This window comes from Pelodiscus sinensis, unplaced genomic scaffold, assembly GCF_049634645.1.
Source record: "Pelodiscus sinensis isolate JC-2024 unplaced genomic scaffold, ASM4963464v1 ctg34, whole genome shotgun sequence".
Classification (NCBI taxonomy): Eukaryota; Metazoa; Chordata; order Testudines; family Trionychidae; genus Pelodiscus; species Pelodiscus sinensis.
Genome location: NW_027465849.1, coordinates 3,686,865 through 3,714,081, shown reverse-complemented (window position 1 = coordinate 3,714,081; position 27,217 = coordinate 3,686,865). Strand labels below are relative to the sequence as shown.

General features: G+C 58.2%; 3 protein-coding genes across 5 annotated transcripts; all 3 read right to left on the bottom strand.

Annotated features, from left to right (window-relative positions):
• Positions 1–608: 608 nt before the first annotated feature.
• LOC102445634 (sulfotransferase 2B1-like) lies at positions 609–9,173 on the bottom strand. Its single transcript, XM_075915456.1, has 7 exons — positions 9,035–9,173; positions 7,011–7,161; positions 6,196–6,404; positions 5,713–5,839; positions 4,384–4,478; positions 3,526–3,706; positions 609–2,114 (listed from the first exon to the last, which is right to left on the bottom strand). Exons 2-7 carry the CDS (start codon positions 7,144–7,146, stop codon positions 2,002–2,004), a joined length of 861 nt encoding a protein of 286 aa, XP_075771571.1. The 5' UTR covers positions 7,147–7,161; positions 9,035–9,173; the 3' UTR covers positions 609–2,001.
• Positions 9,172–17,240, bottom strand: LOC142823841 (sulfotransferase 2B1-like). Of its 2 annotated transcripts, XM_075915458.1 has the most exons (7): positions 17,096–17,240; positions 14,769–14,919; positions 13,841–14,049; positions 13,359–13,485; positions 12,198–12,292; positions 11,524–11,704; positions 9,172–10,698 (listed from the first exon to the last, which is right to left on the bottom strand). In XM_075915458.1, exons 2-7 carry the CDS (start codon positions 14,902–14,904, stop codon positions 10,586–10,588), a joined length of 861 nt encoding a protein of 286 aa, XP_075771573.1. In that variant the 5' UTR covers positions 14,905–14,919; positions 17,096–17,240; the 3' UTR covers positions 9,172–10,585. The 2 variants fall into 2 exon arrangements, with proteins under 2 accessions (XP_075771573.1, XP_075771572.1); XM_075915457.1 differs by lacking the exon at positions 14,769–14,919 and having other exon boundaries at positions 17,096–17,216.
• A 2,051-nt stretch (positions 17,241–19,291) lies between these two features.
• Positions 19,292–27,138, bottom strand: LOC142823839 (sulfotransferase 2B1-like). 2 transcript variants are annotated; one of them, XM_075915444.1, is made up of 7 exons: positions 25,745–27,138; positions 23,421–23,571; positions 22,417–22,625; positions 21,934–22,060; positions 21,300–21,394; positions 20,554–20,734; positions 19,292–19,627 (listed from the first exon to the last, which is right to left on the bottom strand). In XM_075915444.1, exons 1-7 carry the CDS (start codon positions 25,991–25,993, stop codon positions 19,515–19,517), a joined length of 1,125 nt encoding a protein of 374 aa, XP_075771559.1. In that variant the 5' UTR covers positions 25,994–27,138; the 3' UTR covers positions 19,292–19,514. The 2 variants fall into 2 exon arrangements, with proteins under 2 accessions (XP_075771559.1, XP_075771560.1); XM_075915445.1 differs by lacking the exon at positions 25,745–27,138 and adding an exon at positions 24,148–24,297.
• Between the last annotated feature and the right edge of the window lie 79 nt (positions 27,139–27,217).

The window sequence follows — 27,217 nt, the reverse complement described above, 5'->3', positions numbered from 1 at the left end:
GAGAAAACCAAGTACTGGAGTCCACCCGATGAGATCACTGACAAGCACCTGACAGCCATCCTGGACATCAGCATGATGCAGCAATTCCCATAGACTGGCATAGGAAGAAATTCCTAGAAGAACTGGACTAAAAGGCTATGGAGTCAGAGTCCAAGGTTCTGCTGCCAGCCCACCAGGAGCTTCAGATGCGCATCTGATCAGGACTTCGCTCCCCACTCCCATCACTTGTGTACAGAGTACCCGGCCAGTATTCTGTCACAAGCAACATCCAGGCTGGTAACTATAACAAATACGCAGAACCTGGATGAATAGATGAATGATTGAATGAATGTTTATCTATCTATATAAAAGTGTATAAGGGTTAAGTAGTGATAGGAATAAGTAGCTAAACAACGTTGTTTGCTTCTATCTTTTCTTTATTCATTATTATTATCTTTACAAAATGTGGCTTTTTGCCTTATCCCCCTCATAAGAGCCTGCTTGCTTTTATTGGTACAACATTTTGGTGGAGAATGCAAAAGGGGGAATATTGGTAAAGAGCCTCAGGTATTGTGGACATTGGTGTGCACACAGCTGACTCTACAGAGAGCGGTTCTATTTTTTGTTGGTTTTTTTTCTTTTTCTTCTTTTTTTTTTATTTTTTTGGTTAACCAAAGCCTGCTGACTTCCAGAGAATAGAGGCTTCACAAAAGAGCTCATAGTAAATAGAAGCTACGGTTATTTATTGAAATAATCTAGGCTGTGTAATTAGAAGCTACAATTATTGAAATCATTTAGGCTGTAAATAGAAGCTACGGTTATTCATTGAAATAATCTAGGCTGTGTAACTAGAAGCTACAATTATTGCAATAATTTAGGCTGTAAATAGAAGCTACGGTTATTCATTGATAGTCTAGGCTGCAAAAGTTCAGGGGTAATAAAGGAAACTACACACCTGTTAAAGATGTTTAAGAAGAGTCCAGGGAAAGCAGTCTCAGAGGGAGGCACGGAGTTTGAAGGAGCTCTAACCTCGCCTTTTATAAAATAAATAACACCCTTTATACAAATCCTTCAGAGATATGGGCACAGTCCTTGGATTGAACATGCCCTTGAAGATATTTGTAATATTTCTGACCTAGAGGATAGATTGGCACATTATATCCTCATGTACAAACCTTCTAATGCTGCCAAAGGAGATGCAGCAGCAATTTGGCTATTATGGGAGGCATGTCATGATAGTTACCTCTACTTAGCTACCTGCAGGTACATTTCTCAGTACTTTCCATATAAACTAGCCCAGTCCCATTGGTCTCCATGGGCAGTGTACCTTGTAAGGAGTGATGCGGATACGATGAAGTTGTTTAAACAAATATGTTGCAATGGTAGAAAAACGTGTGTGTCTGAAACCTGAAGGTGGTACTGGAGGTGCTTCTAATTTTTTTTAAAAGAGGTACTTTATAAAGGAAGGTTGAGAAACACTCCCCAAACCTTTCCTTCTGGCCTCCCTGTTTCCTTTCCCCTTTGACAGGTTGGGCAGCTCAGCTGTGTAGCAGGTTCAGGGCCCAGTCACATGGTGGTGGAGGGAGGGGGATGCAAATTTTGCTTTTGCCCCTGGGTGCATAACACCCTCGCTACACCTCTGCCTGCAGGCGAGGTCTCTGGCCAAAGGCGCCTCCACCTTCCCCCAGCCCCCCACCTCCATGTCTCAGCACCGCCTTCCACGTAGACACATTATGGGAGGCAGATGCTGACAGAGCATCCAGGTGTCCGGACTAGGGGGTTCAGGTGCGGTGTGGTGTAAACAGACCCCCAGAGGGGGCGGGTTTTAATTTGGGAGGCACAGAAAAGCAGGAAGGAAAGAGCAGGCGGGGGCAGAGAGAGGGGCCGAGTGTGTGTGGGGGGGACGGACAGGTCAGTAGCAGCTGAGGGGGAAGTACCGCAGACACCACTAGGGGGAGCTCTGGCTCCATGCCCCCCCCCCAGCTCTGTACAGCCCCGTGCACCCCGCCTGAGCTGGGGGGGTCACTCGTCCCAGGGGAAGGTCCCGGCCAGGTCCTGCATCCGCTCTTGGTAAGCCCGGCCAAAGCGCTCGCTCTGCGCCACGGTGAAATGGTTCTTCCAGTCGCCAACCACCCCTGCGAAGCAGAGACACGGGTGGGCCAGCAGTCCTGGCGCCAGGGGCTGGGACAGCGCAGAGCCCCTCCCCCACAGCGCCCCCTACTGGGGGAGCATTTCCAAAGCAGCCGGGCCATGTCCCTAAAGGTGGGATAAGGGGTCCACAGTGCTGGTGGGGGTGGCAGGGCAGGATGCCTGGGTTCTGTGCCAGCTTGGGGAGGGGAGTGCAGGCTAGTGGTTAGGGTGGGGAAGGGGGACAGTGAGCCAGGATGACTCCCGGGGTCTTTCCTTGGCTCTGCAAAAGGGAGCGAATGATCCCAGTTTGCCCACTAGGATGCTGGGGTCAGAATCTGGCCCTGACCCCACGGCACTCAGGGGAGGCAGGTCTGGTCGTCCCCCTCATCTGCCCCTTCTGCAGCCCCCCCGCCCCTCCGACGGGCACCATCTATCCCCGTTCTCCGGCTACACCCCGCAGGCCCACCCTGGCTGCCAGCACCCAGCCACTGTCTCTGGTGTGGGGCCCCCCCTTCCCCTCCCCAGAACCCGGTCAGTACCTGTTCACCCCCCTCATGAAAGGGCACCGCCCTATTTCTACTCGCTGTAGAGCCACCTCCCACTATGGGGCAGGGAGGTCATCCGCACGGGTAACATTTTCATGATGCCTCAGTTTCCCTCTCTCCTTTGCTCCGGGTGGGGTGGAGCGGGGACTAGACTGGACGGTGCATTGAGGAACTGTCCCAAGGGAGGCACCGGAAACCCCGACCCTGAACAATTGACGCGCCACGGCAGGAAGTGCCGGCAAACTCAGCGGTGGAATCTCCATGGCAACAGGAGATTCGAATCCACTTCCTGCTAGTCCCTCCTAGTGCTCCCCCCGGGTCCCACACCCCAGCTCCCCACGGGGGGTACTAGGGCTCAGCTTGAGTCAGGCCCCCACCCCGGGCGCTGCCATGTAGACGCAGCCCTGCCGGCTTCAGTCTCCGGAAGTCCAGCCCCTGATCCTCCAGGCCGGAGGGCTCGCGTCTACATGGCAGTGCCATCGGGTGCGAACCCCGGGCCCTGGTTTGATGCAGGCTCAGGTTGCCGGAGGGCACTAGGACGCCTGGGTTCAGCCCCAGGGTCACTCTGGAGTGTGGACGCTCCGGCCAGGGGTGGGTGGCTCCACTTCTAATAACCCTGGGGGGCAGCACCGTGTAGACAGGACCCAGTCTGGAATCGAAGCATGTCGGGGGGGGAGAAAGGATTCCACCGAGCTTGGGTCCTCCAGCCTCCCCCCTACAGTGGGCACATGTTGGGGGAGGGGCTGGCAGGGGGTCACATTGCCAGGGAGGTCTCACGGCCCTGTCTGGGGTAGTGCAGCCTGGCTGGAGGGGCAGGGGCGAGTGCAGGGAGCGGGCACAGGACGGGCACCGGGACCCCGCCTCTGCCCACCTTTCCTGAGGAAGCTGCCCTTGGTTTTGTCCAGGATGTTACCAGGCAGCAGGCTGTAGTTGGCCATGGGGTTGTCCCGCATGGCCTGGAAGGAGGCGTTCTGCACCACGGAGGCCAGGGCGGCGTCGGATAAATCCTTGCCCAGGAAGCGGCAGATCCGCCCCACGCTGCCCCGCAGGTCCTGTGCAAGGTGGAGAAAGGGGGGGCGGCCGCGTGCCCTGGTGAGGGGGGCACCCGCCTGCACCTCACTGCCTTGTCCCAGCCCCCGCTGCTCCCCACCGGCCCAAAACCTCCCTTCTCCCCCCTACTTCCCCTCCCCAGACCCCTTCCTTCTGTGCCTCCCGCACCGTTCCCCACTCTGCTGGGAATCTCTCCCCAGACCCCTTCCTTCTGCCCCCCACTTTCCCTCCCAAGAGCGTTCCCCTCCCCAGACCACTTTCTTCTGCCCCCCAATTGCTCTCCCCAGAGCCTTTCCTTTTGCCCCCACCCCCCGTTCTCCTCCCCAGACACCTGCCTTTTGCCCCCCAGTTTCCCACTGTGCTCGGACTCCCTCCCCAGACTCCGCTGGTCTGCCCCCCCGAGTTCCCCTCCCCAGACCTCTCTTTTTCACTCCCGCAGTTGCCTTACACAGACACCTTCTTCTGCCCCCCTTTTCCCACTCTGGTGGGATTCCCACCCCAGACCCCTTCCTTCTGTCTTCCAGGTGCCCTCACTGCCGTCCCTTCACTTTGCAGCCCCTTTCTCTCCCATCCAGCCTAGGCGGGGTCCCTCCAATCCTGGAACATCCTCGACCATACTCCCCACGCCACCCCTTGGTCCCTTCCCCACTGCGCTCGCCCCCTCCCCCTCCTGCCCCACCTCCTGCAGCTCCTCGTAGCTGATGCAGAAGAAGTTCTCGCGGCCCCGCAGCCCCAGCCAGCCCTTCACGTGGTCGAACCAGGAGCCGTACAGAACTGGAAATGCAAAGGGGGGGGGGGATGTCACCCCGGGGAACTGCCCCATACATCGGGGGAGGGGGCTTCCTTCCCCAGCTAGTAGCTGTAGGGAGGATTCCAGAGCAGGGAAGAGAGCTGCAGGCAGAACCTGGCCCTGGCCCGGATGTGACTCTGGATTGAGCCTGGGGGAGCCGAGGTCCGAATCTGACCTGACCCCACTGCAACGAAGGGACGCTCCAGATCGGCTCGACCCCAGAGGAGCTGAGAGATGTACTGGGGTCGTAGCCTGGCTGGAGAGCAGACTGAAGACAGGGTGAAGGCACCCAAACTACAGCTCCCATGATGCACCGCAGCAACATGGCGCCCGAGATAGACTGCAGTGCCTCATGGGAGTGCCTGACCACAGTGCACCATGAACTATTGTTCCCCTGACTCACTTACCTCTCTCACCCAAGCTGCCTGGCCAGATTACCGCTCCCATGATGCACCACTGGGTTGCAGTGCACCCTGGGAGATGTAGTCCAGCGGGAGAGTTTCAGCCCATTGAGGAGACTAGGAATGTGAGTGTGATGATGCTTTGGGGTTCTCCCGACTCCTGCACCCCCGTAGTGGCACAAACAGACTCTGGGATTGAGGAAGTTTATTGCTTCTCCAAGGATGCAGCACAGCACAGATGTAATCTAGTTACAAGGCCAGGCCTAGTATGCCTCAGCCCCCCTTGAGATGGGGGGAGACTGTGCCCCTAAATCCCAGCCCCCTTGCTTAGGCTGCCTCTTCCACGATTCCAGACAGAAACTAAAACTCTTCCAGCCCTGCCCCCCAGCCCACTTTGTCTCTCCCTGGGAGGCTGAGCCTGGGTGTCTGGGTTAATCCACATTTGGGAGTCAGCGAGAATCAGAAACTTTCTGCATGAAAATGTGCTCCCCTCCTCCCCCCGCTATGGAAAAATCTTTTTACATGGGGCCCAACACAGGACCCGGGGGGGGGGGGTACACTGGGCATGTGGGCGGGGATAGGGAGTAGGCTCACAAAGTGTTTAAAGTTGGTCTGAAGAAGATGGGGGAGGCCCATCCCCCGTCCAGCAATAAATTCTGCCCCATGCCAGTCTCCACATCAGTTCTGCCCCTCCCCCATCCTCCTGCCTCTCCAGAGGTTCCTTCCCCCCTTTCCAGGCTGGCAGGAGCAGAGGCTCCTTGCCCCACAGACAGGACTGGGGGTGAGGGCTCCCCCTGCCACCCTACATACCACTCACCCTCCCCTTGCAGGAAGGCACCCAGTAGCTCCTCCAGGGACTCTGGCTCTTCCAGGAAGTTTGCCAGCTTGGAGAAATGATAGAGGGAAACCAGCAGGTCCTTGGGGTTACGGAAGGTGTAGATGACCTGCAAGAAGGTGCTTATAGTAACCCCAGTCCTAGGGGGCTGGCAGTCAGTACCCCATAACCTGTCCCTGGTGGGGGGTGGTCGCAATTGTGAGGAAGCAGGTTATAGATGAGGGTTCCTTGCTCTAACCACTAGACCCCACTCCTGCCCCTCAGCTGGGCGAGAACCCAGGACATCTAGAGCCCTCTGGGGTAACTACTAGGCCACCGTGCCATAAGCAGAACCGCTGCCCTTAGGATCCTGGAGAATGGGGAGGGTGGAGCGAGACCCCTGAGCCTTCTCCCACAACCAGGTAAGGGAGCTACCATTTGGGATCCTGGAATGGGGGGCCGGGGAGCCCCTCATGCCCATTTCACCTTGGCTTTGGAGCCCCAGAAGGATTTGGGAAAGAGCTGGATGGGCAGGTGGGAGCTGATGAGGCGGGGAGGCTTTGCAGACTTCAGCTTCTCCAGAGCATTAGGGGACTCGAGCCAGGGAGACCGATCCCAGATGGGCACACTGCGGCACCAGGACGGGTCCCCCTGCTGCCAGATGAGGCTCAGGATCTCTATCATCCAGTTGGTACCTAGGATGGGAGCAAAACACAGGTGCAGCCTGCTCCATTCCCACAACCGGGGAGAGACCCAGCCCCACCCTGCTCTAACCACTAGACGCCACTCCCCTCTCAGAACCAGGGACACTAGAACCACTAGAACAGGGCTGGGGAACCTTTTTTGGGTCAGGGCCACTGGCTCACAGAAAAATCAGTCAGGGACTGCAAACAAGTGAGAAACAAAAAACAAACCAACCAACCAACCCATCCATCCATCACCAGGAACCCCGAGCCTCTGGGGATGGAGCCAGGCAAGCCAGGGGCTGCATCTGGCCCCCAGGCCTCATGCTCCCCAACCCTCCCCAACTGGGGAGAGAACCCAGGAGTCCTGGCTCTGAGCTCCTCCTGCTCTAACCACTAGACCCTGCTCCCCTCCCAGAGCTAGGCAGAGAAACAGCAAAATTTTACCCCTGGGTTTTTGCTGTACATGTAAGACGGCCCCCAGGCTGTAGCATGGGGTGGAGTTGAGGAGATTAGAACAGGGCAGGACTGGGAAGTAGGGTTCCTGGATTTACTCCCCAGCTTTGGGAGTGGAGCGGGGCCTAGTGGGTGGAGCTGTGGGGCAGGGAGGGTCCCTACCTGACTTGGGGTAGGTAACAGTAAAGGCGTCGTCATCCAGCACCTGGAAGCGGTTCCCTACGAAGTCGATGGTCTCGGGGTCATAGATCTCTGCGGGCAAGGGGATCCCCTTGTAGGAGAAGCTGTGTCTGAGCATCACGGTGGCAGCTCCCTGTGGGCGGGCAGAGGATCTGGCTTAACGGCGCCGCATTGCCTGGGGGCACGGCCTGCCCATGCAGTCAGGTGCCGTATCCCGGGGCAGGGGGCACGTGGAGCCCACTTCCCGTCCTAGGGCTGAAGACAGAGCCCAGGTGACCTGCTTCCCAGCTCCCGCCCCCCACTCCCCAGCTCTAACCGCTGGGCCTCACTCCTCTTCTAGAGTCAGGGATAGAACCCAGGCATCCTGGCCCCTCTCTTCCACCTGGGACTGTCCTGGGAACCACCTGGGGCTGTTGAGTCCTAGGCCCCCTGCACGTCCCCAGGACCCCAAGGGAACTCAGCCCTAGAGGAGACAGGTCCCCAAAAAACGTATCTGCTCTGCCGAAAAAATATTCGGCAGAGCAGACACTTTCCTTGGCAGAACCATTCTGGATGTTGGTTGACACCTGTTCTGGGGCTCAAATTGGCCTCTGCCGTCCAGCTCTGCGGTTTCTCTCTGCGGTTTGGTTTGGAAGCTTTTCTGGGTGAGCAGGGCAACTTGCAAGTGTGTGGCCCAAGGGGATTTTGCAGTGACCGGGCCCAGGCAGAGTCGTCCGGAGCAGTGTTTCTCAACCTTTCTTTTTTAGAAAGTACCCCCAGTACCTACAGTTCTCACACACCCAACTTTTTATTCTACCATTGCAACACATTTGTGTAAACGTTCTCCTAGCCGGGTGGGCGATGACATTTTTGGATGGAAAAAGCACAAAAACAATAAAGAACTGTCAGCCTTAAGCAAACCTTCCATTTTCTTCAATTTTCAGTTGTGGCGATGCACCATCCCCTTCCTCCCCCCCAGACGTCTCTAGAGTACCCCGGCTTCTCAGGGAATCCCTCCTTTACGGCTGTCGGCTTTTCCCCAGGAGCAGCCAAGCCACTCGGAGACAAAAGGGATCCTCTCCAAATGGACTTTATCCCTTAGCAAAGAACATGGCGGACTTTTCTCCCGGCACAGTGTCTTCCACACAGGACGAGAGCGAGCGCAAAGTAATTTGTTCTTTGCGCAGCACCCGACTGCAATTTTCCCGGAGACAGACGGACGAGGGTCTCTCTTCGGTCCCGTTTCATCACAAATGGGACTAGCCCCTCCTAAAGCGGCGGTGGGGGCGGTAGATGCGGGTGGTTGGTTCCCCCTCCCGAGACCAGAGCAAACGGCTGCTCCGAACGAGGCACCTTTGCAGCCAGAGTTGCCGGGGCCGGGGAACCTTTTTTGGGTCGGGGGCCCAGGACCCAGGCAGGAATGAGTCGGGGGCCGCACACAAGTGAGAAGCCAAAAAAACAAACCGACCAAAACACCCAAACAAACCCCACGCTGACCCAGGCCACCATTGAGAAGGACTCTCCCCACAGTCCCTCCCCACACACCCCAGAGTCTAGGAGAGCCCAGCCTAGTCGACTGTGTGTGCTCCAGCCTTATGGTGATGTGCAGAGAGGAGGGGCGCTGGAGGGCTAGTGCTGGCTCCCCAAGGATAAGGGGGGGCCCCTAAGCCTCAGGTGCCAGATCCAGGCAAGCCCCGGGCCGGATCCCGAGATTTTCCATCCTTGCTCTAAGCTCATGTAGCACTTCTCCTTTACTGAGGGGTCGACCCTCGGTTAGTCGGCCTGCGAGTGGTCACTCCCTTCCAGCCGCGTGCTCCCTTTTAATCCACTGACTAAAATGTCAAGCTGACAACATCATAATCAGCCACCAGTGGGGGGGGGGGGCAATTTCACACCCTCCCCCGGTTTTCACACCCTCCCTAGAGTTGCCAGGTATCTAGAATTGCCCCAGACAATCCGGTATTTTCACCTCCTGTCTGGTAAAAAAATTCACAAAATAGTAGACACCTAAAATGTTCAGCACTTACGGATTTTTTTCCCGGTCTGGAGGCGAAAACCCTGGGTGCTTAGCAGGTTACGCAGGGGAACTGTCCAGCCCAGCGCACGGAGGCAGGATTGTGAGCAGCTGCCAGCAGCTTGTTTGGACCAAAAAGCGTGAAAAGCATTTCTTAAAGGGGCCACGCTGGGTTTTTATTTATTTATTTATTTATTTTGGCTTTAATGACTCTCAGGGTCAATTTTTTTTCCTCATCAACTTTGGTCTCCCCCCCTTTTGCTAGCTGCAAGCTGGGCAGCTAGCAGTTTTGGTAAAAATAGATCAGACGTGTGCACACAGTGCCCGCTCTTCCTCAGCTGCGGCTGGACGATCAGCACCTCAGTTGAAAGGAGTTGGCATTACTGAGGGATCGATCACCCCACGTTTTGTTGTGGATTTTCCAAAGAAAATGCTGGTGTTTTCTATAGGTCAGCCACCTCTCCCGGTCCTACCAGAGACTTGGCATTAACGTGGCTTTCCCAACTAAAAGTCTTATACCTGTTTGGACGCTGTGATTGTGAATATCTGGCGAGGGCGTCTGCCAAGAGCAAGGCTGGCCTTGACTCTGGATATCGATGGCTTCCGTTGAGTGGCTTGTGTCAAATTTGGAAGAGCAGCTCAGCCAAACCTCTCTCCTTTGCTTAGGGACAGAATCTCACAGCAGCCTGAAGGAAAAAGGCCTCCTGGCAGCCAGAAAGCCGCGCTTGCAGGGTACCCTCAGCCATTGGCTACTTAGCGTTTCACGTGCCTTCAAGGAGGTGAAGGTGATTCTCGTGCTGTGTGTTAGTTTTAGTTGAAAGATTTTTCTGAGTGTTATGTTAACAGGTAAGTTAATCTCTTACGTGCTCTGACATAGCAAAGGAGGTGGGGGGAGGGGAAATTGCTCCTCTGCTCCCCCCATCAGACCTCGGCTCGCCTGCTCCTCCTCCGCTCACCACTGCCAGCTGAAGCCTCCCCCCTGTCTCTCCACCCCCAGCCCCACCCTTTTTGCTCTTCAACAGGGGGATGGTGCCCGCGCCAAACTGGAGGGAGTGGGGGAAGACACGGTACAATCCCCCCCCTCTCCACCCGGGGTGGGCTCAGCTGCGTGGCAGGTTCAGGGCCCTGCCACGTGGTGGTGGAGGGAAGGGGATGCAAATTTTGCTTTTGCCCCTGGGTGCATAACACCCTCACTACACCCCTGCCTGCAGGCAAGGTCTCTGGCTGAAGGCGCCTCCACACACCCCCTTATCTCAGCACCACCTCCCAGGTAGACTCATTGGGGGAGGCAGATGCTGACAGAGCTTCCAGGCTTCCAGACTAGGGGGTTTAGGCGCGGAGTGGTGTAAACAGACCCCCAGAGGGGACGCGTTTTAATTTGGGAGGCCCAGAAAAGCAGGAAGGAAAAGGAAGGCGGGGGCAGGGAGAGGGGCCGAGTCGGGGGGTACAGGTCAGTAGCAGCTGAGGGGGAAGTACCGCAGGACACCACTAGGGGGAGCACTGGTTCCATGCCCCCCCCCCCCATCTATGTACAGCCCCGTGCACCCCGCCTGAGCTGGGGGGGTCACTCGTCCCAGGGGAAGGTCCTGGCCAGGTCCTGCATCCGCTCTCGGTAAGCCCGGCCAAAGCGCTCGCTCTGCGCCACGGTGAAATGGTTCTTCCAGTCACCAACCACCCCTGCGAAGCAGAGAGACGGGTGGACCAGCGGTCCTGGCGCCAGGGGCTGGGACAGCGCAGAGCCCCTCCCCCACAGCGCTCCCAAAGCAGCCGGGCCACATGCCTACAGGGGGGATGAGGGTCCACAGTGCTGGCGGGGGTGGCGGGGCAGGACGCCTGGGTTCTGCGCCAGCTCGGGGAGGGGAGTGCAGGCTAGTGGTTAGAGTGGGGAGGAGGAGCTGGGAGCCAGGACGACTCCCGGGGTCTTTCCCTGGCTCTGCAAAGGGAGTGAATGACCCCAGGTTGCCCTCTGGGATGCTGGGGTCAGAATCTGGCCCTGACCGCACGGCACTCAGGGGAGGCAGGTCTGGTCACCCCACTCATCTGCCCCTTCCGCAGCCCCCCCACCTCTCCGACGGGCACCATCTATCCCCGTTCTCCGGCTACACCCCGCAGGCCCACCCTGGCTGCCAGCACCCAGCCACTGTCTCTGGCGTGGGACCCGCCTGCCCCTCCCCAGAACCCAGTCGGCACCTGTTCACCCCCCTCATTAAGGGGCAGCGCCCTATTTCTACTCGCTGTAGAGCCGCCTTCCGCTACGAAGCACGTCGGGGGGGGGGGGGGGGAAGGATTCCATTGGGCTTGGTTCCTCCTGTCTGCCCCCTACAGTGGGCACAGGTTGGTGGGAGGGGCTGGCAGGGGGGTCACGTTGCCAGGGATGCCTCGCAGCCCTGTCTGGGGTAGTGCAGCATGGCTAGAGCCAGACCCCCGGGCTTGGGGGGGGCCATCTGAGAGGGGTGCAGGGAGCGGGCACAGGACGGGCACCGGGACCCCGCCTCTGCCCACCTTTCCTGAGGAAGCTGCCCTTGCTTTTGTCCATGATGTTATCAGGCACCAGGCTGTAGTTGGCCATGGGGTTGTCCCGCATGGCCTGGAAGGAGGCGTTCTGCACCACGGAGGCCAGGGCGGTGTCGGCTAAATCCTTGCCCAGGAAGCGGCAGATCCGCCCCACGCTGCCCCGCAGGTCCTGTGCGAAGCGGAGATGGGGGGGGGCGGCCACGTACCCTGGTGAGGGGGGCACCTGCCTGCACCTCACTGCGTTGTGCCAGCCCCCGCTGCTCCCCACCAGCCCAACACCTCCATTCTCCCCCCTACTTCCCCTCCCCAGACTCCTTCCTTCTGCCCCCCATTTCCCCACTATGGTGGGACTCCATCCCCAGACTCCTTCCTTATGCCCCCAATTTCCCTCCCCAGACCAATCTCTACTCCCCCCCCAAGTTCCCCACTCTACTGGGACTCCCTCTCCCACCCCTTCCTTCTGCCCCCCCAGTTCCCCTCCCCAGACTCTTGCCTTCTGCCTCCCTGATTCCCTCACTATTGTCCCTTCACTTTGCGGCCTCTTTCTCCCCCATCCAGCCCAGGCACGGTCCCCGCCATCATGGAACATCCTCAACCAATCCCCCCACCCATCCCTAGGTCCTCTGGCCCCGCTGCGATCGACCCTCCCCGTCCTGCCCCACCTCCTGCAGCTCCTCGTAGCTGATGCAGAAGAAGTTCTCGCGGCCCCGCAGCCCCAGCCAGCCCTTGACGTGGTCGAACCAGGAGCCGAACTGAACTGGAAATGTAAGGGGGGGAGGGTGTCACTCCGGGGAACTGCCCCACAGATCGGGAGTGGGGGGGTCCTACCCCAGCCAGTAGCTGTAAGTGGGATTCGGGAGCAGGGAGTGGAGCTGAAGGGAGAACCTAGCCCTGCCCGGAGTGTGAGTCTGGGGGAGCCGAGCTCCGAATCAGACCCTGTCCCCACGGCAACGAAAGGACGCTCCAGATCGGCTCGACCCCAGAGGAGCTGAGAGATGTACTGGGGTCGTAGCCTGGCTGGAGAGCAGACTGGGGACAGGGTGAAGGCACCCAAACTACAGCTCCCATGATGCATGGCAGCAGTAGGGCACTTGAGATAGACTGCAGTGCCTCATGGGAGTGCCTGACCACAGTGCACCATCAACTATTGTTCCCCTGACTCACTCTCTACCAAGCTGCATGGCTAGATTACAGCTCCCATGATGCACCACTGGGTTGCAGTGCACCCTGGGAGATGTAGTCCAACTGGAGAGTTTCAGCCCATTGAGGAGACAAGGAAGGTGAGGTTGCTTTTCCCAAAATGCACTGGACTGGGTGGGTGGGAGAGGCTGTAATGCAGTGCATCATGGGAGCACTTGTCCATGATGCAGCATGGGAAATGTAGTCCGGTCAGAGAAGGGACAAGGGACAGGGTGTGGCATTGTGTTTCCAAAAAGAGATTTTTCTTGAGGGTTGGTTTTGACGGAAAAAAAAAATCTAATTTCTCCATCAGAAGCAGAAATTTTCTGCATAAAAATGTGCTTCCCCTCCCCCCCCCCACAGAATATCTTTTTACACAGAGACCCAACACAGGAGCCCGGGGGGTGGGCTCACACTGGGCAGCTGGGCAGGGACGGGGGGTAGGCTCAGAAAGTGTTTAACCCCCCAACCCCTCTTTAATTCTGCCCCATGCCAGTCTCCACATCAGTTCTGCCCCTCCCCCTGTCCTCCTGCCTCTCTGGAGGTTCCTTCCTCCCTTCCCAGGCTGGCAGGAGCAGAGGCTCCCTGCCCCACAGACAGGACTGGGGGTGAGGGCTCCCCCTGCCACCCCACATACCACTCACCCTCCCCTTGCAGGAAGGCACCCAGTAGCTCCTCCAGGGTCTCTGGCTCTTCCAGGAAGATTGCCAGCTTGGAGAAATGATGGAGGGAAACCAGCAGGTCCTTGGGGTTACGGACGGTGTAGATGACCTGCAAGAAGGTGCATAAGCAATGCTTGTCCTGGGCGGCTGGCAGCCAGGACCCCTCAACTGTCCCTGGTGGGGGGTGGTCGCAATTGTGAGGAAGCAGGTTGTAGATGAGGGTTCCTTGCTCTAACCACTAGACCCCACTCCTCCCCCTCAGCTGGGTGAGAACCCAGGACATCTAGCACCCCTTGTGCTAACTACTAGGCCATTGTGCCACAAGCAGAACCGCTGCCCTTAGGATCGTGGAGAATGGGGAGGGTGGAGCGAGACCCCCTGAGCCTTCTCCTACAACCGGGTAAGGGAGCTACCATTTGGGATCCCGGAATGGGGGGCCGGGGAGCCCCCCACGCCCATTTCACCTTGGCTTTGGAGCCCCAGAAGGATTTGGGAAAGAGCTGGATGGGCAGGTGGGAGCTGATGAAGCGGGGGGGCTTTGCAGCCTTCAGCTTCTCCAGGCTACCAGGGGCCTCGAGCCAGGAGCCCCGCTCCCAGATGGGCACACTGCGGCACCAGGACGGGTCCCCCTGCTGCCAGATGAGGCTCAGGATCTCCATCATCCAGTTGGAACCTAGGATGGGAGCAAAAAACAGGTGCAGCCTGCTCCCCTCCCACAGCCGGGGAGAGACCCAGCCCCACCCTGCTCTAACCACTAGACCCCACTCTCCTCCCGGAGCCAGGGAGAGAACCCAGGAGTCCTGGCTCCCAGACCCACACTGCTGTAAGCCCTAGACTCCACTCTCCTCTCAGAATCAAGGACAGAGTCCAGCAGTCTTGGCATCCAGCCAAGTCCTTATCTAACCACTAGAACAGGGGTGGGGAACCTTTTTTGGGTCAGGGCCACTGGATCACAGAAAAATCAGTCAGGGGCTGCAAACAAGTGAGAAACAAAAAACAAACCAACCAACCCATCTGTCACCAGGAGCCCCGAGCCTCTGGGGATGGAGCCAGGCACGCCAGGGGCTGCATCTGACCCCCAGGCCTCATGCTCCCCACCCCTGCGCTTGACCCTGCTGCCCTTCCACAGCTGGGGAAAAAAGCCAGGAGTCCTGGCTCCTAGCCCCTCCTGCTCTAACCACTAAACCCTGCTCCCCTCCCAGAGCCAGGCAGAGAAACAGCATGATTTTACCCCTGGGTTTTTGCTGTACATGTAAGATGCCCCCCAGGCTGTGGGATTGAGGGGATTAGATCAGGGCAGTACTGGGAAGCAGGGCTCCCGGATTCACTCCCTAGCTCTGGGAGGGGAGCGGGACCTAGTGGGTGGAGTCGTGGGGCGGGGGGGGTCCCTACCTGACTTGGGGTAGGTAACACTAAAGATGTCGTCGTCCAGCACCTGGAAGCGGTTCCCTACGAAGTCGATGGTCTCAGGGTCATAGATCTCTGCAGGGAAGGGGATCCCCTTGCAGGAGAAGCTGTGTCTGAGCATCTCGGCCGCGGCTCCCTGCGGGTGGGTAAAGGGTCTGGCTTAACGGCGCCGCATTGCCTGGGGGCACGGCCTGCCCATGCAGTCAGGTGCCGTATCCCAGGGCAGGGGGCACATGGAGCCCACTTCCCATCCCAGGGCTGAGGACAGAGCCCAGGTGACCTGCTTCCCAGCTCCCGCCCCCCCACTCCCCAGCTCTAACCACTGGGCCTCACTCCTCTTCTAGAGTCAAGGATAGAACCCAGGCATCCTGGCCCCTCTCTTCCACCTGGGACTGTCCTGGGTACCACCTGGGGCTGTTGAGTCCTGGGCCCCCTGCATGTCCCCAGGATCCCAAAAGAACTTAGCCCTAGAGGAGACAGGCCGGGGACCCATTCCCTGTCCCCCATGCCAGCCAGTCCCTGGGGCCGGATGCAGACTGGTGCCCCCTAGAGGGGAGAGACCCTGGCCTCAGTCTTCTGACGCCTCCAGTCGATCCCCCTTCAATAGCATCTTCCCCATGGCCCCTTCTCCACCTGTTTCCCTACAAAGGGATCACGGTCACCCTCCCTCCTCTGCCCTTTGCTCCCGCTGCCTGGGAGCGGAAGGTCTGGTCACCCTGGTCCTCTCTCTTCTGCCCTGGGTGCAATTGCTGGCCAGCACCAGTTGGCTGCCAAGCTGGCGTGTCTCTCCTTATATTCAATTGCTGAACTCCCCAGTCCCCAGGCTGTTGTCCGGGACCCAGGCTGCTAGGCGAAGACACTCCTGGCCCCGAGCCCCAACACACTCCCCGCCCTCCGCCATCACCTTGCTACACACACAGCACACAGGGAAACTGAAGGACACGCTGCGCTTCTGCAAACCATCAATAAAATCCCCACTATTGTCACTTTGTCACAGGGGGAGACAGGGTGGGGAACCCCCAAAGGAGTGTGTGATGGGCAGGGTCAGGCTGAGTCCCTGTAACAAAGTGGGGATTTTATTTTCCTTGGGATGTTGCATGTGCTCTCTACTGTCCTACAGGCCGCACCATTGACCTGTGGAACTCCTTGCCAAAGGATGTTATAAAGACGAGTGTTCAAAAAAGAACTAGATAGATTCATGGAGGTAGGTCCATTGATGGTTCCTAGCCAGGATGGGCAGGGATGGTGTCTCTAGCTCCGTTTCTCTGGAGATGGATAACAGGAGAGGGATCAGGTGAGGATTCCCTGCTCTGTTCACTCCCTCTGGAGCACCTGGCATTGGCCACTGGGCAGACAGGACACTGGGCTAGATGGACCTTTGGTCTGACCCAGTCCGGCCAGTCTCATATTCTTATATTAAACCCTGTGTGTGTGCCTCAGTTTCCCTGGGCACTGCACCAATAGGGAAATAAGTACCTACAGCTCTCAGACACCCAACTTTTCTTTCTACCATTACAATGCATTTGTTTAAACCACTTACTCCTAAATAATAAAGCGCAGTAAACCTTAAACAAACATTCTGTTTTCTCCAAATTTCGGTTCTGGTGACGTACCCTCCCCACCTTCCCCTTCCTCCCCCCCGAAGTCTCTTGAGTTTTAAGGGTACTCCTACTTCTGTTTGAGAAACACTGGGCCAGAGAGATTCACTCAATGCTCATCATAAAGGAACCCGGCTCCCCAGGGAATCCCTCCTTTAGGGCTGGCGGCTTTTCTCCAGGAGCAGCCAAGCTAATCAGAGACAAAACGGATCCTCTCCAAATGGACTTTATCTGTTAGCAAAGAACATGGCGGACTTTTCTCCTGGCACAGTGTCTTCCACACAGGACAAGAGCGAGCACAAAGGAATTTGTTCTTTGCGCAGCTCCTGGCTGGGTCACCACAACCCTTCCGGTGACAGAAGGACGAGGGTCCCTCTTCGGTCCCGTTTCATCACAAATGGGACTCGCCCCTCCTAAAGCGGCGGTGGCAGACCCGGGTAGTTGGTTTCCCCTCCCGAGACCAGAGCAAAGAGCTGCCCCGAACGAGGCACCTTTGCAGTCAGAGTTGCTGAGGCTGGGGAACCTTTTTTAGGTCGGGAACCCGGGGATAAGGCCACAAACAACCTCCCCCAGTTTTCACACCCTTCCCAGGTTTTCACACCCTCCCTACAGTTGCCAGGTGTCTGGAATTGACCCAGACAATCTGGTATTTTCACCTCCTGTGTGGTAATAAAATTCACAAAATAGTGGACACTGAAAATGTTCAGCACTTACGGATTTTTTCCCGATCAGGAGGCGAAAGCCCTGGGTGCTTAGCAGGTTACGCAGGGGAACTGTCCGGCCCAGCGCACGGAGGCAAGAGGGTGGGCAGCTGCCAGCAGCTTGTTTGTGCCAAAAAGCCTGAAAAGCATTTCTTAAAGGGGCCACGCTGGGGTTTTTTATTTTATTTTTTGGGCTTGTCAGCTCTCGGGGTCCTTTTTTTTATTGCTCAGCAACTTTGGTCTCCCCCATTTTTTTTCAACATAATTTTTTCTCAGTGGGGTTTCTTTTTTGGAGGACTGTTCGGTATTTTTGTTTAAACCATCTGGCAACCCTAACCCTCCCCGGGTGTGTGTCTCCTTTTGTCGCTATGGGGCTGCTGTAGGACCATAGAATCCCTTGTGCCTCACGGGGAGGGGGTCTTTCCGGGGATTTCACCCCAGCCTGCCGTCGGAGAGCGTCTCTTCCCACCCTGCCTGCCGTGGCGAGGGAGAGGGCCGCACCTCCATCTCTCCCACGCCCGCCTTCCAACATTTCCCAGACCACTCGCACGGCCTCGCCATTCAGCCGGGCCGCCGCAGCGGAGCCCAAACGGCCGCTTGCTCTCCTTGCTCCCGCGCGGCGGCCCGGCGGAGCGGCGCCGAAGTCAGCCGAGTGCCACGGCGGGAGAGGAAGGGAGGAAGGCCGGTGACGTGCGCCGTGACAGCAGCTCCCGACTCTGCCCCCTGGCCGTGAACAGACCCTAGTCGGGGGGGAAGGCGGGGGAACAAGGGGGAGAGGGAGGTGGAGGATAACTGGGAGGCTGCAGGATCAGTGCTGGGGTGAAGGGAAACGGTGCAGGGGGGCAGCTGGTGTTCATAGGCAACCGCTCAGCCGGGCCACCGCATGGGGAGAATTGTGCAATGAAAAGTGAGTTTCCACTAGAAACAGGCCGTCTGTGGTAAGGTTTCCATTGAGACTCGTGGTCCATGGGCCAAAAAGCTTGAGGACCACTGCAACAGAGGCCTCTCCTCGCAAGAGACCGCTGCAGGCTCCCTGCTGCTCGACAAGAGCCCACAGAAATGTCAGGTCTGTTCCCACGGTGGTGAAATCGCCATGTTGCTCCAGTGCGGATGACGGACAGACTCTTTGTGAGTCTTCCTCATGCGGTGAGATGCCACGTGGAAACACTTGGTGCGTCCACAGAGAGGCAGGACGTTTCGTCTCTCTCCAGAGAGCGTTGTCATGACCCGTGTCTCTGGGTGAACAAGACCCTTTGTGTTTTGACTTCCAGCTTCAAGGGACTTGTTTTTCTGTCTTTGGGGTGCACGTTGCTTCGACCTGAATGGAGTTAGCCGTGACGACTCATTTCTCTGTTATTCTGACACACAGAGTGAAACCTGGGCTGAAGACCCCACATTCAGGGAGAGAAAGCGCTGCTGTCAGAAAAAGTAAATTCAACGTCTCTCCAAAGCACCTCTACCAAGCCATGGGGCTTTTACTGACTGGTCCCTTATGTTTGAAGGGGACTAAACGTTATCTGGATCTTTTGGGGTCATATCAAGAGATTGTTTTGGGCTCAATCTTTGCTTATAATTTAAATTGTATCAGGCCCTTTGTAAGCAGGTTGGGAAGTGGTCTCTTTTGGCAATTATTAGTCGGTATTATTTACATAATATACATATTGCCATCATGGTATTGACCTATACAGTTCTCAGTACTTTCCATATAAACTAGCCCAGTCCCATTGGTCTCCATGGGCAGTGTACCTTGTAAGGAGTGATGCGGATACGATGAAGTTGTTTAAACAAATATGTTGCAATGGTAGAAAAACGTGTGTGTCTGAAACCTGTAGGTACTGGAGGTGCTTCTAATTTTTTTTAAAAGGGGTATTTTATAAAGGAAGGTTGAGAAACACTCCCCAAACCTTTCCTTCTGGCCTCCCTGTTTCCTTTCCCCTTTGACAGGTTGGGCAGCTCAGATGTGTAGCAGGTTCAGGGCCCTGTCACGTGGTGGTGGAGGGAGGGGGATGCAAATTTTGCTTTTGCCCCTGGGTGCATAACACCCTCGCTACACCTCTGCCTGCAGGCGAGGTCTCTGGCCAAAGGCGCCTCCACCTTCCCCCAGCCTCCCACCTCCATGTCTTAGCACCGCCTTCCACGTAGACACATTATGGGAGGCAGATGCTGACAGAGCATCCAGGTGTCCGGACTAGGGGGTTCAGGCGCGGTGTGGTGAAAACAGACCCCCAGAGGGGGCGGGGTTTAATTTAGGAGGCCTGGACAAGCAGGAAGGAAAGAGCAGGCGGGGGCAGAGAGAGGGGCCGAGTGTATGTGGGGGGGACAGGTCAGTAGTAGCTGAGGGGGAAGTACCGCAGACACCACTAGGGGGAGCTCTGGCTCCATGCCCCCCCCAGCTCTGTAGAGCCCCGTGCACCCCGCCTGAGCTGGGGGGGTCACTCGTCCCAGGGGAAGGTCCCGGCCAGGTCCTGCATCTGCTCTCGGTAAGCCCGGCCAAAGCGCTCGCTCTGCGCCACGGTGAAATGGTTCTTCCAGTCGCCAACCACCCCTGCGAAGCAGAGACACGGGTGGGCCAGCGGTCCTGGCGCCGGGGGCTGGGACAGCGCAGAGCCCCTCCCCCACAGCGCCCCCTACTGGGGGAGCATTGCCACAGCAGCTGGGCCACGTGCCTACAGGTGGGATAAGGGGTCCACAGTGCTGGCGGGGGTGGCGGGGCAGGACGCCTGGGTTCCACGCCAGCTCGGGGAGGGGAGTGCAGGCTAGTGGTTAGAGTGGGGAGCCAAGACAGCTCCCAGGGTCTTTCCCTGGCTTTGCAAAGGGAGTGAATGACCCAAGTTTCCTGAGGTCAGAACCTGGCCCTGACCCTACGGCACAAAGGGGAGGCAGGTTTGGTCGCCCCCCCTCATCTGCCCCTTTTTCAGCCCCCGTTCTCTGGCTACACCCCGTAGGCCCACCCTGGCTGTCAGCACCCAGCCACTGTCTCTGGCGTGGGGCCCTGCCTGCCCCTCCCAGAACCCCGTCGGCACCTGTTCACCCCCCTCATTACAGGGCAGCGCCCTATTTCTACTCGCTGTAGAGCCGCCTCCCCCTACGAAGCCCTAGTTTGATGCAGGCTCGGGTTGCAGGAGGGCACTAGGTTCAGCTCGGGGTCACAGTACAGCATGGACACTCTGGCCAGGGGTGGGTTGCTCCACTTCTACTAACCCTGGGGGGCAGCGTCGTGTAGACAGGACCCAGTCTGGAATCGAAGCACGTGGGGTAGGGGGAGAAAGGATTCCACCAGGCTTGGTTCCTCCAGCCTCCCCCCTACAGTGGGCACATGGTGGGGGAGGTTGGCAGGGGGGCCCATAGCAAGGGAGGCCTCGCGGCCCTCTCTGGGGTGGTGCACCTAGAACCGAGGGAGGGGCCGTCGGGGGGGAGAGCGGGTGCCGGAAGCAGGCACAGGACGGGCACCGGGACCCCGCCTCTGCCCACCTTTCCTGAGGAAGCTGCCCTTGGTTTTGTCTAGGATGTTGTCAGGCACCAGGCTGTAGTTGGCCATGGGGTTGTCCCGCATGGCCTGGAAGGAGGCGTTCTGCACCACGGAGGCCAGGGCGGCGTCGGCTAAATCCTTGCCCAGGAAGCGGCAGATCCGCCCCACGCTGCCCCGCAGGTCCTGTGCGAGGCGGAGAAAGGGGGCAGGGTGGCCACGTGCCCTGGTGAGCGGGGCACCCGCCTGCACCTCACTGTGTTGCTCCCGCTGCTCCCCATCGGCCCCAAACCTCCCTTCTCCCTCCTACTTCCCCTCCCCAGACCTCTTCCTTCTGTGCCCCCCAGTTCCCCTTCTCTGACGCATTCCTCCTGCCCCTCCCCCAGTTGTCCGTCCCAGACCCCTTCCTTCTCCCCCTCCTTTCCCCACTATGGTGGGACTCCATCCCCAGACTCCTTCCTTATGCCCCCAATTTCCCTCCCCAGACCAATCTCTACTGCCCCCCCAAGTTCCCGACTCTACTGGGACTCCCTCTCCGACCCCTTCCTTCTGCCCCCCCAGTTCCCCTCCCCAGACTCCTGCCTTCTGCCTCCCTGATTCCCTCATTACTGTCCCTTCACTTTGCGGCCTCTTTCTCCCCCATCCAGCCCAGGCACGGTTCCCCCCATCCTGGAACATCCTCAACCATACCCCCCACCCATCCCTAGGTCCTCTGGCCCCGCTGCGATCGACCCTCCCCGTCCTGCCCCACCTCCTGCAGCTCCTCGTAGCTGATGCAGAAGAAGTTCTCGCGGCCCCGCAGCCCCAACCAGCCCTTGACGTGGTCGAACCAGGAGCCGAACTGAACTGGAAATGTAAGGGGGGGAGGGTGTCACTCCGGGGAACTGCCCCACAGATCGGGAGTGGGGGGGTCCTACCCCAGCCAGTAGCTGTAGGCGGGATTCGGGAACAGGGAGTGGAGCTGAAGGGAGAACCTAGCCCTGCCCGGAGTGTGAGTCTGGGGGAGCCGAGCTCCGAATCAGACCCTGTCCCCACGGCAACGAAGGGACGCTCCAGATAGGCTTGACCCCAGAGGAGCTGCGAGATGTACTGGGGTCGTAGCCTGGCTGGAGAGCAGACTGGGGACAGGGTGAAGGCACCCAAACTACAGCTCCCATGATGCATGGCAGCAGTAGGGCACCCGAGATAGACTGCAGTGCCTCATGGGAGTGCCTGACCACAGTGCACCATGAACTGTTGTTCCCCTGATTCACTACCAAGCTGCCTGGCTAGATTACAGCTCCCATGATGCACCACTGGGTTGCAGTGCACCCTGGGAGATGTAGTCCAACTGGAGGACAGGACTGGGGGTGAGGGCTCCCCCTGCCACCCCACATACCACTCACCCTCCCCTTGCAGGAAGGCACCCAGTAGCTCCTCCAGGGACTCTGGCTCTTCCAGGAAGCTCATCAGCTTGCAGTAATGATGGAGGGAAACCAGCACGTCCTTGGGGTTACGGATGGTGTAGATGACCTGCAAGAAGGCGCATAAGCAATGCTTGTCCTGGGGGGCTGGCAGCCAGGACCCCTCAACCTGTCCCTGGTGGGGGATGGTCGCAATTGTGAGGAAGCAGGTTGCATATGAGGGTTCCTTGCTCTAACCACTAGACCCCACTCCTCCCCCTCAGCTGGGAGAGAACCCAGGACACCTAGCACCCCTTCTGCTAACTACTAGGCCATTCTGCCACAAGCAGAACCGCTGCCCTTAGGATCGTGGAGAATGGGGAGGGTGGAGTGAGACCCCCTGAGCCTTCTCCTACAACCGGGTAAGGGAGCTACCACTTGGGATCCCGGAATGGGGGGCCAGGGAGCCCCTCACGGCCATTTCACCTTGGCTTTGGAGCCCCAGAAGGATTTGGGAAAGAGCTGGATGGGCAGGTGGGAGCTGATGAAGCGGGGGGGCTTTGTAGCCTTCAGCTTCTCCAGGCTACCAGGGGCCTCGAGCCAGGAGCCCCGCTCCCAGATGGGCACACTGCGGCACCAGGACGGGTCCCCCTGCTGCCAGATGAGGCTCAGGATCTCTATCATCCAGTTGGAACCTAGGATGGGAGCAAAAAACAGGTGCAGCCTGCTCCCCTCCCACAGCCGGGGAGAGACCCAGCCCCACCCTGCTCTAACCACTAGACCCCACTCTCCTCCCAGAGCCAGGGAGAGAACTCAGGAGTCCTGGTTCCCAGCCCCACCCTGCTCTAACCACTAGACCCCACTCTTCTCCCAGAGCCAGGAAGAGAACCCAGGAGTCCTGGCTCCCAGACCCACCCTGCTGTAAGCCCTAGACTCCACTCTCCTCTCAGAATCAAGGACAGACTCCAGGAGTCTTGGCACCCAGCCACGTCCTTGTCTAACCACTAGAACAGGGGTGGGGAACCTTTTTTGGGTCAAGGCCACTGGCTCACAGAAAAATCAGTCAGGGGCTGCAAACAAGTGAGAAACAAAAAACAAACCAACCAACCCATCTGTCACCAGGAGCCCCGAGCCTCTGGGGATGGAGCCAGGCAAGCCAGCGGCTGCATCTGGCCCCCAGGCCTCATGCTCCCCACCCCTGCGCTTGACCCTGCTGCCCTTCCACAGCTGGGGAAAAAAGCCAGGAGTCCTGGCTCCTAGCCCCTCCTGCTCTAACCACTAGACTCTGCTCCCCTCCCAGAGCCAGGCAGAGAAACAGCATGATTTTACCCCTGGGTTTTTGCTGTACATGTAAGATGCCCCCCAGGCTGTGGGATTGAGGGGATTAGTTCAGGGCAGTACTGGGAAGCAGGGCTCCCGAATTCACTCCCCAGCTCTGGGAAGGAAGCGGGGCCTAGTGGGTGGAGCTGTGGGGCAGGGAGGGTCCCTACCTGACTTGGGGTAGGTAACAGTAAAGATGTCGTCGTCCAGCACCTGGAAGCGGTTCCCTACGAAGTCGATGGTCTCGGGGTCATAGATCTCTGCAGGGAAGGGGATCCCGTTGCAGGAGAAGCTGTGTCTGAGCATCTCGGCCGCGGCTCCCTGCGGGTGGGCAGAGGGTCTGGCTTAACGGCGCCGCATTGCCTGGGGGCACGGCCTGCCCATGCAGTCAGGTGCCGTATCCCAGGGCAGGGGGCACGTGGAGCCCACTTCCCCTCCCAGGGCTGAGGACAGAGCCCAGGTGACCTGCTTCCCAGCTCCCACCCCCCACTCCCCAGCTCTAACCACTGGGCCTCACTCCTCTTCTAGTCAGGGATAGAACCCAGGCATCCTGGCCCCTCTCTTCCACCTGGGACTGTCCTGGGTACCACCTGGGGCTGTTGAGTCCCGGGCCCCCTGCATGTCCCCAGGACCCCAAGAGAACTCAGCCCTAGAGGAGACAGGACGGGGACCCATTCCCTGCCCCCCATGCCAGCCAGTCCCTGGGGCCGGATGCAGACTGGTGCCCCCTAGAGGGGAGAGACCCTGGCCTCTGTCCTCCGCCCCCTCCAGCCAATCCCTCTTCAATAGCATCTTCCCCATGGCCCCTTCTCCACCCGTTTCCCGACAAAGGGATCACGGTCACCCTCCCTCCTCTGCCCTTTGCTCCCGCTGCCTGGGAGTAGCAGGTCTGGTCACCCTGGTCCTCTCTCTTCTGCCCTGGGTGCAATTGCTGGCCAGTACCAGCTGGCTGCCAAGCTGGCGTGTCTCTTCCTATATTCAGTCGCTGAGCTCCCCAGTCCCCAGGCTGTTGTCCGGGACCCAGGCTGCTAGGCGAAGACACTCCTGGCCCCGAGCCCCAACACACTCCCCGTCCCCCGCCATCACCATGCTACACACACAGCACACAGGGAAACTGAAGGACACGCTGCGCTTCTGCAAACCATCAATAAAATCCCCAGTGTTGTCACTTTGTCACAGGGGGAGACAGGGTGGGGAACCCCCAAAGGAGTGTGTGATGGGCAGGGTCAGGCTGAGTCCCTGTAACAAAGTGGGGATTTTATTTTCCTTGGGATGTTGCATGTGCTCTCTACTGTCCTACAGGCCGCACCATTGACCTGTGGAACTCCTTGCCAAAGGATGTTATAAAGACGAGTGTTCAAAAAAGAACTAGATAGATTCATGGAGGTAGGTCCATTGATGGTTCCTAGCCAGGATGGGCAGGGATGGTGTCTCCAGCTCCGTTTCTCTGGAGATGGATAACAGGAGAGGGATCAGGTGAGGATTCCCTGCTCTGTTCACTCCCTCTGGAGCACCTGGCATTGGCCACTGGGCAGACAGGACACTGGGCTAGATAGACCTTTGTTCTGACCCAGTCCGGCCAGTCTCACATTCTTATATTAAACCCTGTGTGTGTGCCTCAGTTTCCCTGGGCACTGCACCAATAGGGAAATAAGTACCTACAGCTCTCAGAAACCCAACTTTTCTTTCTACCATTACAATGCATTTGTTTAAACCACTTACTCCTAAACAATAAAGCGCAGTAAACCCTAAAAAAACATTCCGTTTTCTCCAAATTTCGGTTCTGGTGACGTAACCTCCCCCCCCCCCCCCCACCGAAGTCTCTTGAGTCTCTAAGGGTACTCCTACTTCTGGCTGAGCAACACTGGGCCAGAGCGATTCATTCAATGTTCATCGTAAAGGACCCCAACTCCCCGAGGATCCTCTCCTTTAGAGCTGGCGGCTTTTCCCCAGGAGCAGCCAAGCCACTCGGAGACAAAAGGGATCCTCTCCAAATGGACTTTATCTGTTAGCAAAGAACATGGCGGACTTTTCTCCTGGCACAGTGTCTTCCACACAGGACAAGAGCGAGTACAAAGGAATTTGTTCTTTGCGCAGCTCCCGGCTGGGTCACCACAACCCTTCCGGTGACAGACGGACGAGGGTCCCTCTTCGGTCCCGTTTCATCACAAATGGGACTCGCCCCTCCTAAAGCGGCGGTGGCGGTGGCAGACCCGGGTGGTTGGTTTTCCCTCCCGAGACCAGAGCAAAGAGCTGCCCCGAACGAGGCACCTTTGCAGTCAGAGTTCCCGGGGCCGGGGAACCTTTTTTAGGTCGGGAACCCGGGGATAAGGCCACAAACAACCTCCCCCAGTTTTCACACCCTTCCCAGGTTTTCACATCCTCCCTACGGTTGCCAGGTGTCTGGAATTGACCCAGACAATCTGGTATTTTCACCTCCTCTCTGGTAATAAAATTCACAAAATAGTGGACACTGAAAATGTTCAGCACTTACGGATTTTTTCCCGATCAGGAGGCGAAAGCTCTGGGTGCTTAGCAGGTTACGCAGGGGAACTGTCCGGCCCAGCGCACGGAGGCAAGATGGTGGGCAGCTGCCAGCAGCTTGTTTGTGCCAAAAAGCCTGAAAAACATTTCTTAAAGGGGCCACGCTGGGGTTTTTTATTTTATTTTTTGGGTTTATTAGCTCTCGGGGTCCTTTTTTTTTGCTCAGCATCTTTGGTCTCCCCCCGCTTTTTTTCAACATAATTTTTTCTCAGTGGGGTTTCTTTTTTGGAGGACTGTTCGGTATTTTTGTTTAAACCATCTGGCAACCCTAACCCTCCCCGGGTGTGTGTCTCCTTTTGTCGCTATGGGGCTGCTGTAGGACCATAGAGTCCCTTGTGCCTCACGGGGAGGGGATCTTTCTGGGGATTTCACCCCAGCCTGCCGTCGGAGAGCGTCGCTTCCCACCCTGCTTGCCGTGGCGAGGGAGAGGGCCGCACCTCCATCTCTCCCACGCCTGCCTTCCAACATTTCCCAGACCACTCGCACGGCCTCGCTTGACGGGCCCTGTCCCAAACTCGCCCGACTGCCCCACCCTCTCTTCAGCCTTTGCTAGTGCGGCTGGCGGGCCGGACCCAGGGGCGTCCTCACTTCCTTTTCCGGTTTCTCTACATCCCCCCACAGAGCGGTGCCCAAAACTGGACACAGAACTCCCGCGGCCGTCTCGGGAGGGCTGCGCTCTCGCCGCCCGGGACCTGCAGGCGGAGGCGTAACAAGGGGGAAGTAAGAGGGGACAGTTTCTCCTGGGTGCCTCGCAAGGGGGGAGCCGGCCTGCGCTGCAGGGGTGGGAAACATGTGGGGTGCTGGGCTCAGCTGGGCTGCAGGAGGAGGGAAATGCCAGGAACCCAGGGTTGGACTCGAGTGGAGGGAGAAGGGGAGGGAGGTGCAGGAAATCAGTGCTGGGCTTAGCAGGTCCGCGGGGTTTGGGGTAGGTGCAGGGAAAAGGGGCTCAGCCGGGCTGAGGTGGATGGGGGAAGCCACAGGGAACAGACGGGCAGCTCAGCTGGGCTGCGAGGGGTGCAGGGAACTGGTGCTGCGCTCCCTTGGATTGTGGGGATGGTTTGGGGGAGGCGCAGGGACCCAGCCGGGGTGGGCAGATGAACTAGGTTGCAGGGGTCGGAGGTGCAAAGAAGCCTAGTGGGGAGGGGGTAGCCCCAGGAGCCCTGAAATGACCTCCCCTGGTCCACAAAATCCCTCATCTGGGACCAGTGAGGTCCAGAGGGTGCCAGGCCAAGGAGTCCAACTCCTAGCCAAGTCCCCTCGGTGCACCCTCCCTCCTAGCCAGACACCCTACCCCCAAACTGCCCCCTGGCCGTGTACATCCCCACCCCGCTCCCCTTCCCCTCCCGCCATGGCGCTTAGGTGACTTCTGCGCCGTTCAGCCGGGCCGCTGCGGCAGAGCCCAAACGGCCACTTGCTCTCCTTG

Coding starts and splice junctions, on each gene's coding strand:
- LOC102445634 (XM_075915456.1), bottom strand. CDS start 7,146: ATGCTCAGACACAGCTTCTCCTACAAGGGGATCCCCTTGCCCGCAGAG. Junction 6,405..7,010: donor TGTTACCTACCCCAAGTCAG/GTAGGGACCCTC, acceptor CTCCCATCCTAG/GTACCAACTGGATGATAGAG. Junction 2,115..3,525: donor GGGCAGCTTCCTCAGGAAAG/GTGGGCAGAGGC, acceptor TCTGCTTCGCAG/GGGTGGTTGGCGACTGGAAG.
- LOC142823841 (XM_075915458.1), bottom strand. CDS start 14,904: ATGCTCAGACACAGCTTCTCCTGCAAGGGGATCCCCTTCCCTGCAGAG. Junction 14,050..14,768: donor TGTTACCTACCCCAAGTCAG/GTAGGGACCCCC, acceptor CTCCCATCCTAG/GTTCCAACTGGATGATGGAG. Junction 11,705..12,197: donor GCTACGAGGAGCTGCAGGAG/GTGGGGCAGGAC, acceptor CGCTTCGCACAG/GACCTGCGGGGCAGCGTGGG.
- LOC142823839 (XM_075915444.1), bottom strand. CDS start 25,993: ATGTTGAAAAAAAGCGGGGGGAGACCAAAGATGCTGAGCAAAAAAAAA. Junction 22,626..23,420: donor TGTTACCTACCCCAAGTCAG/GTAGGGACCCTC, acceptor CTCCCATCCTAG/GTTCCAACTGGATGATAGAG. Junction 21,395..21,933: donor TGCCTTCCTGCAAGGGGAGG/GTGAGTGGTATG, acceptor TTACATTTCCAG/TTCAGTTCGGCTCCTGGTTC.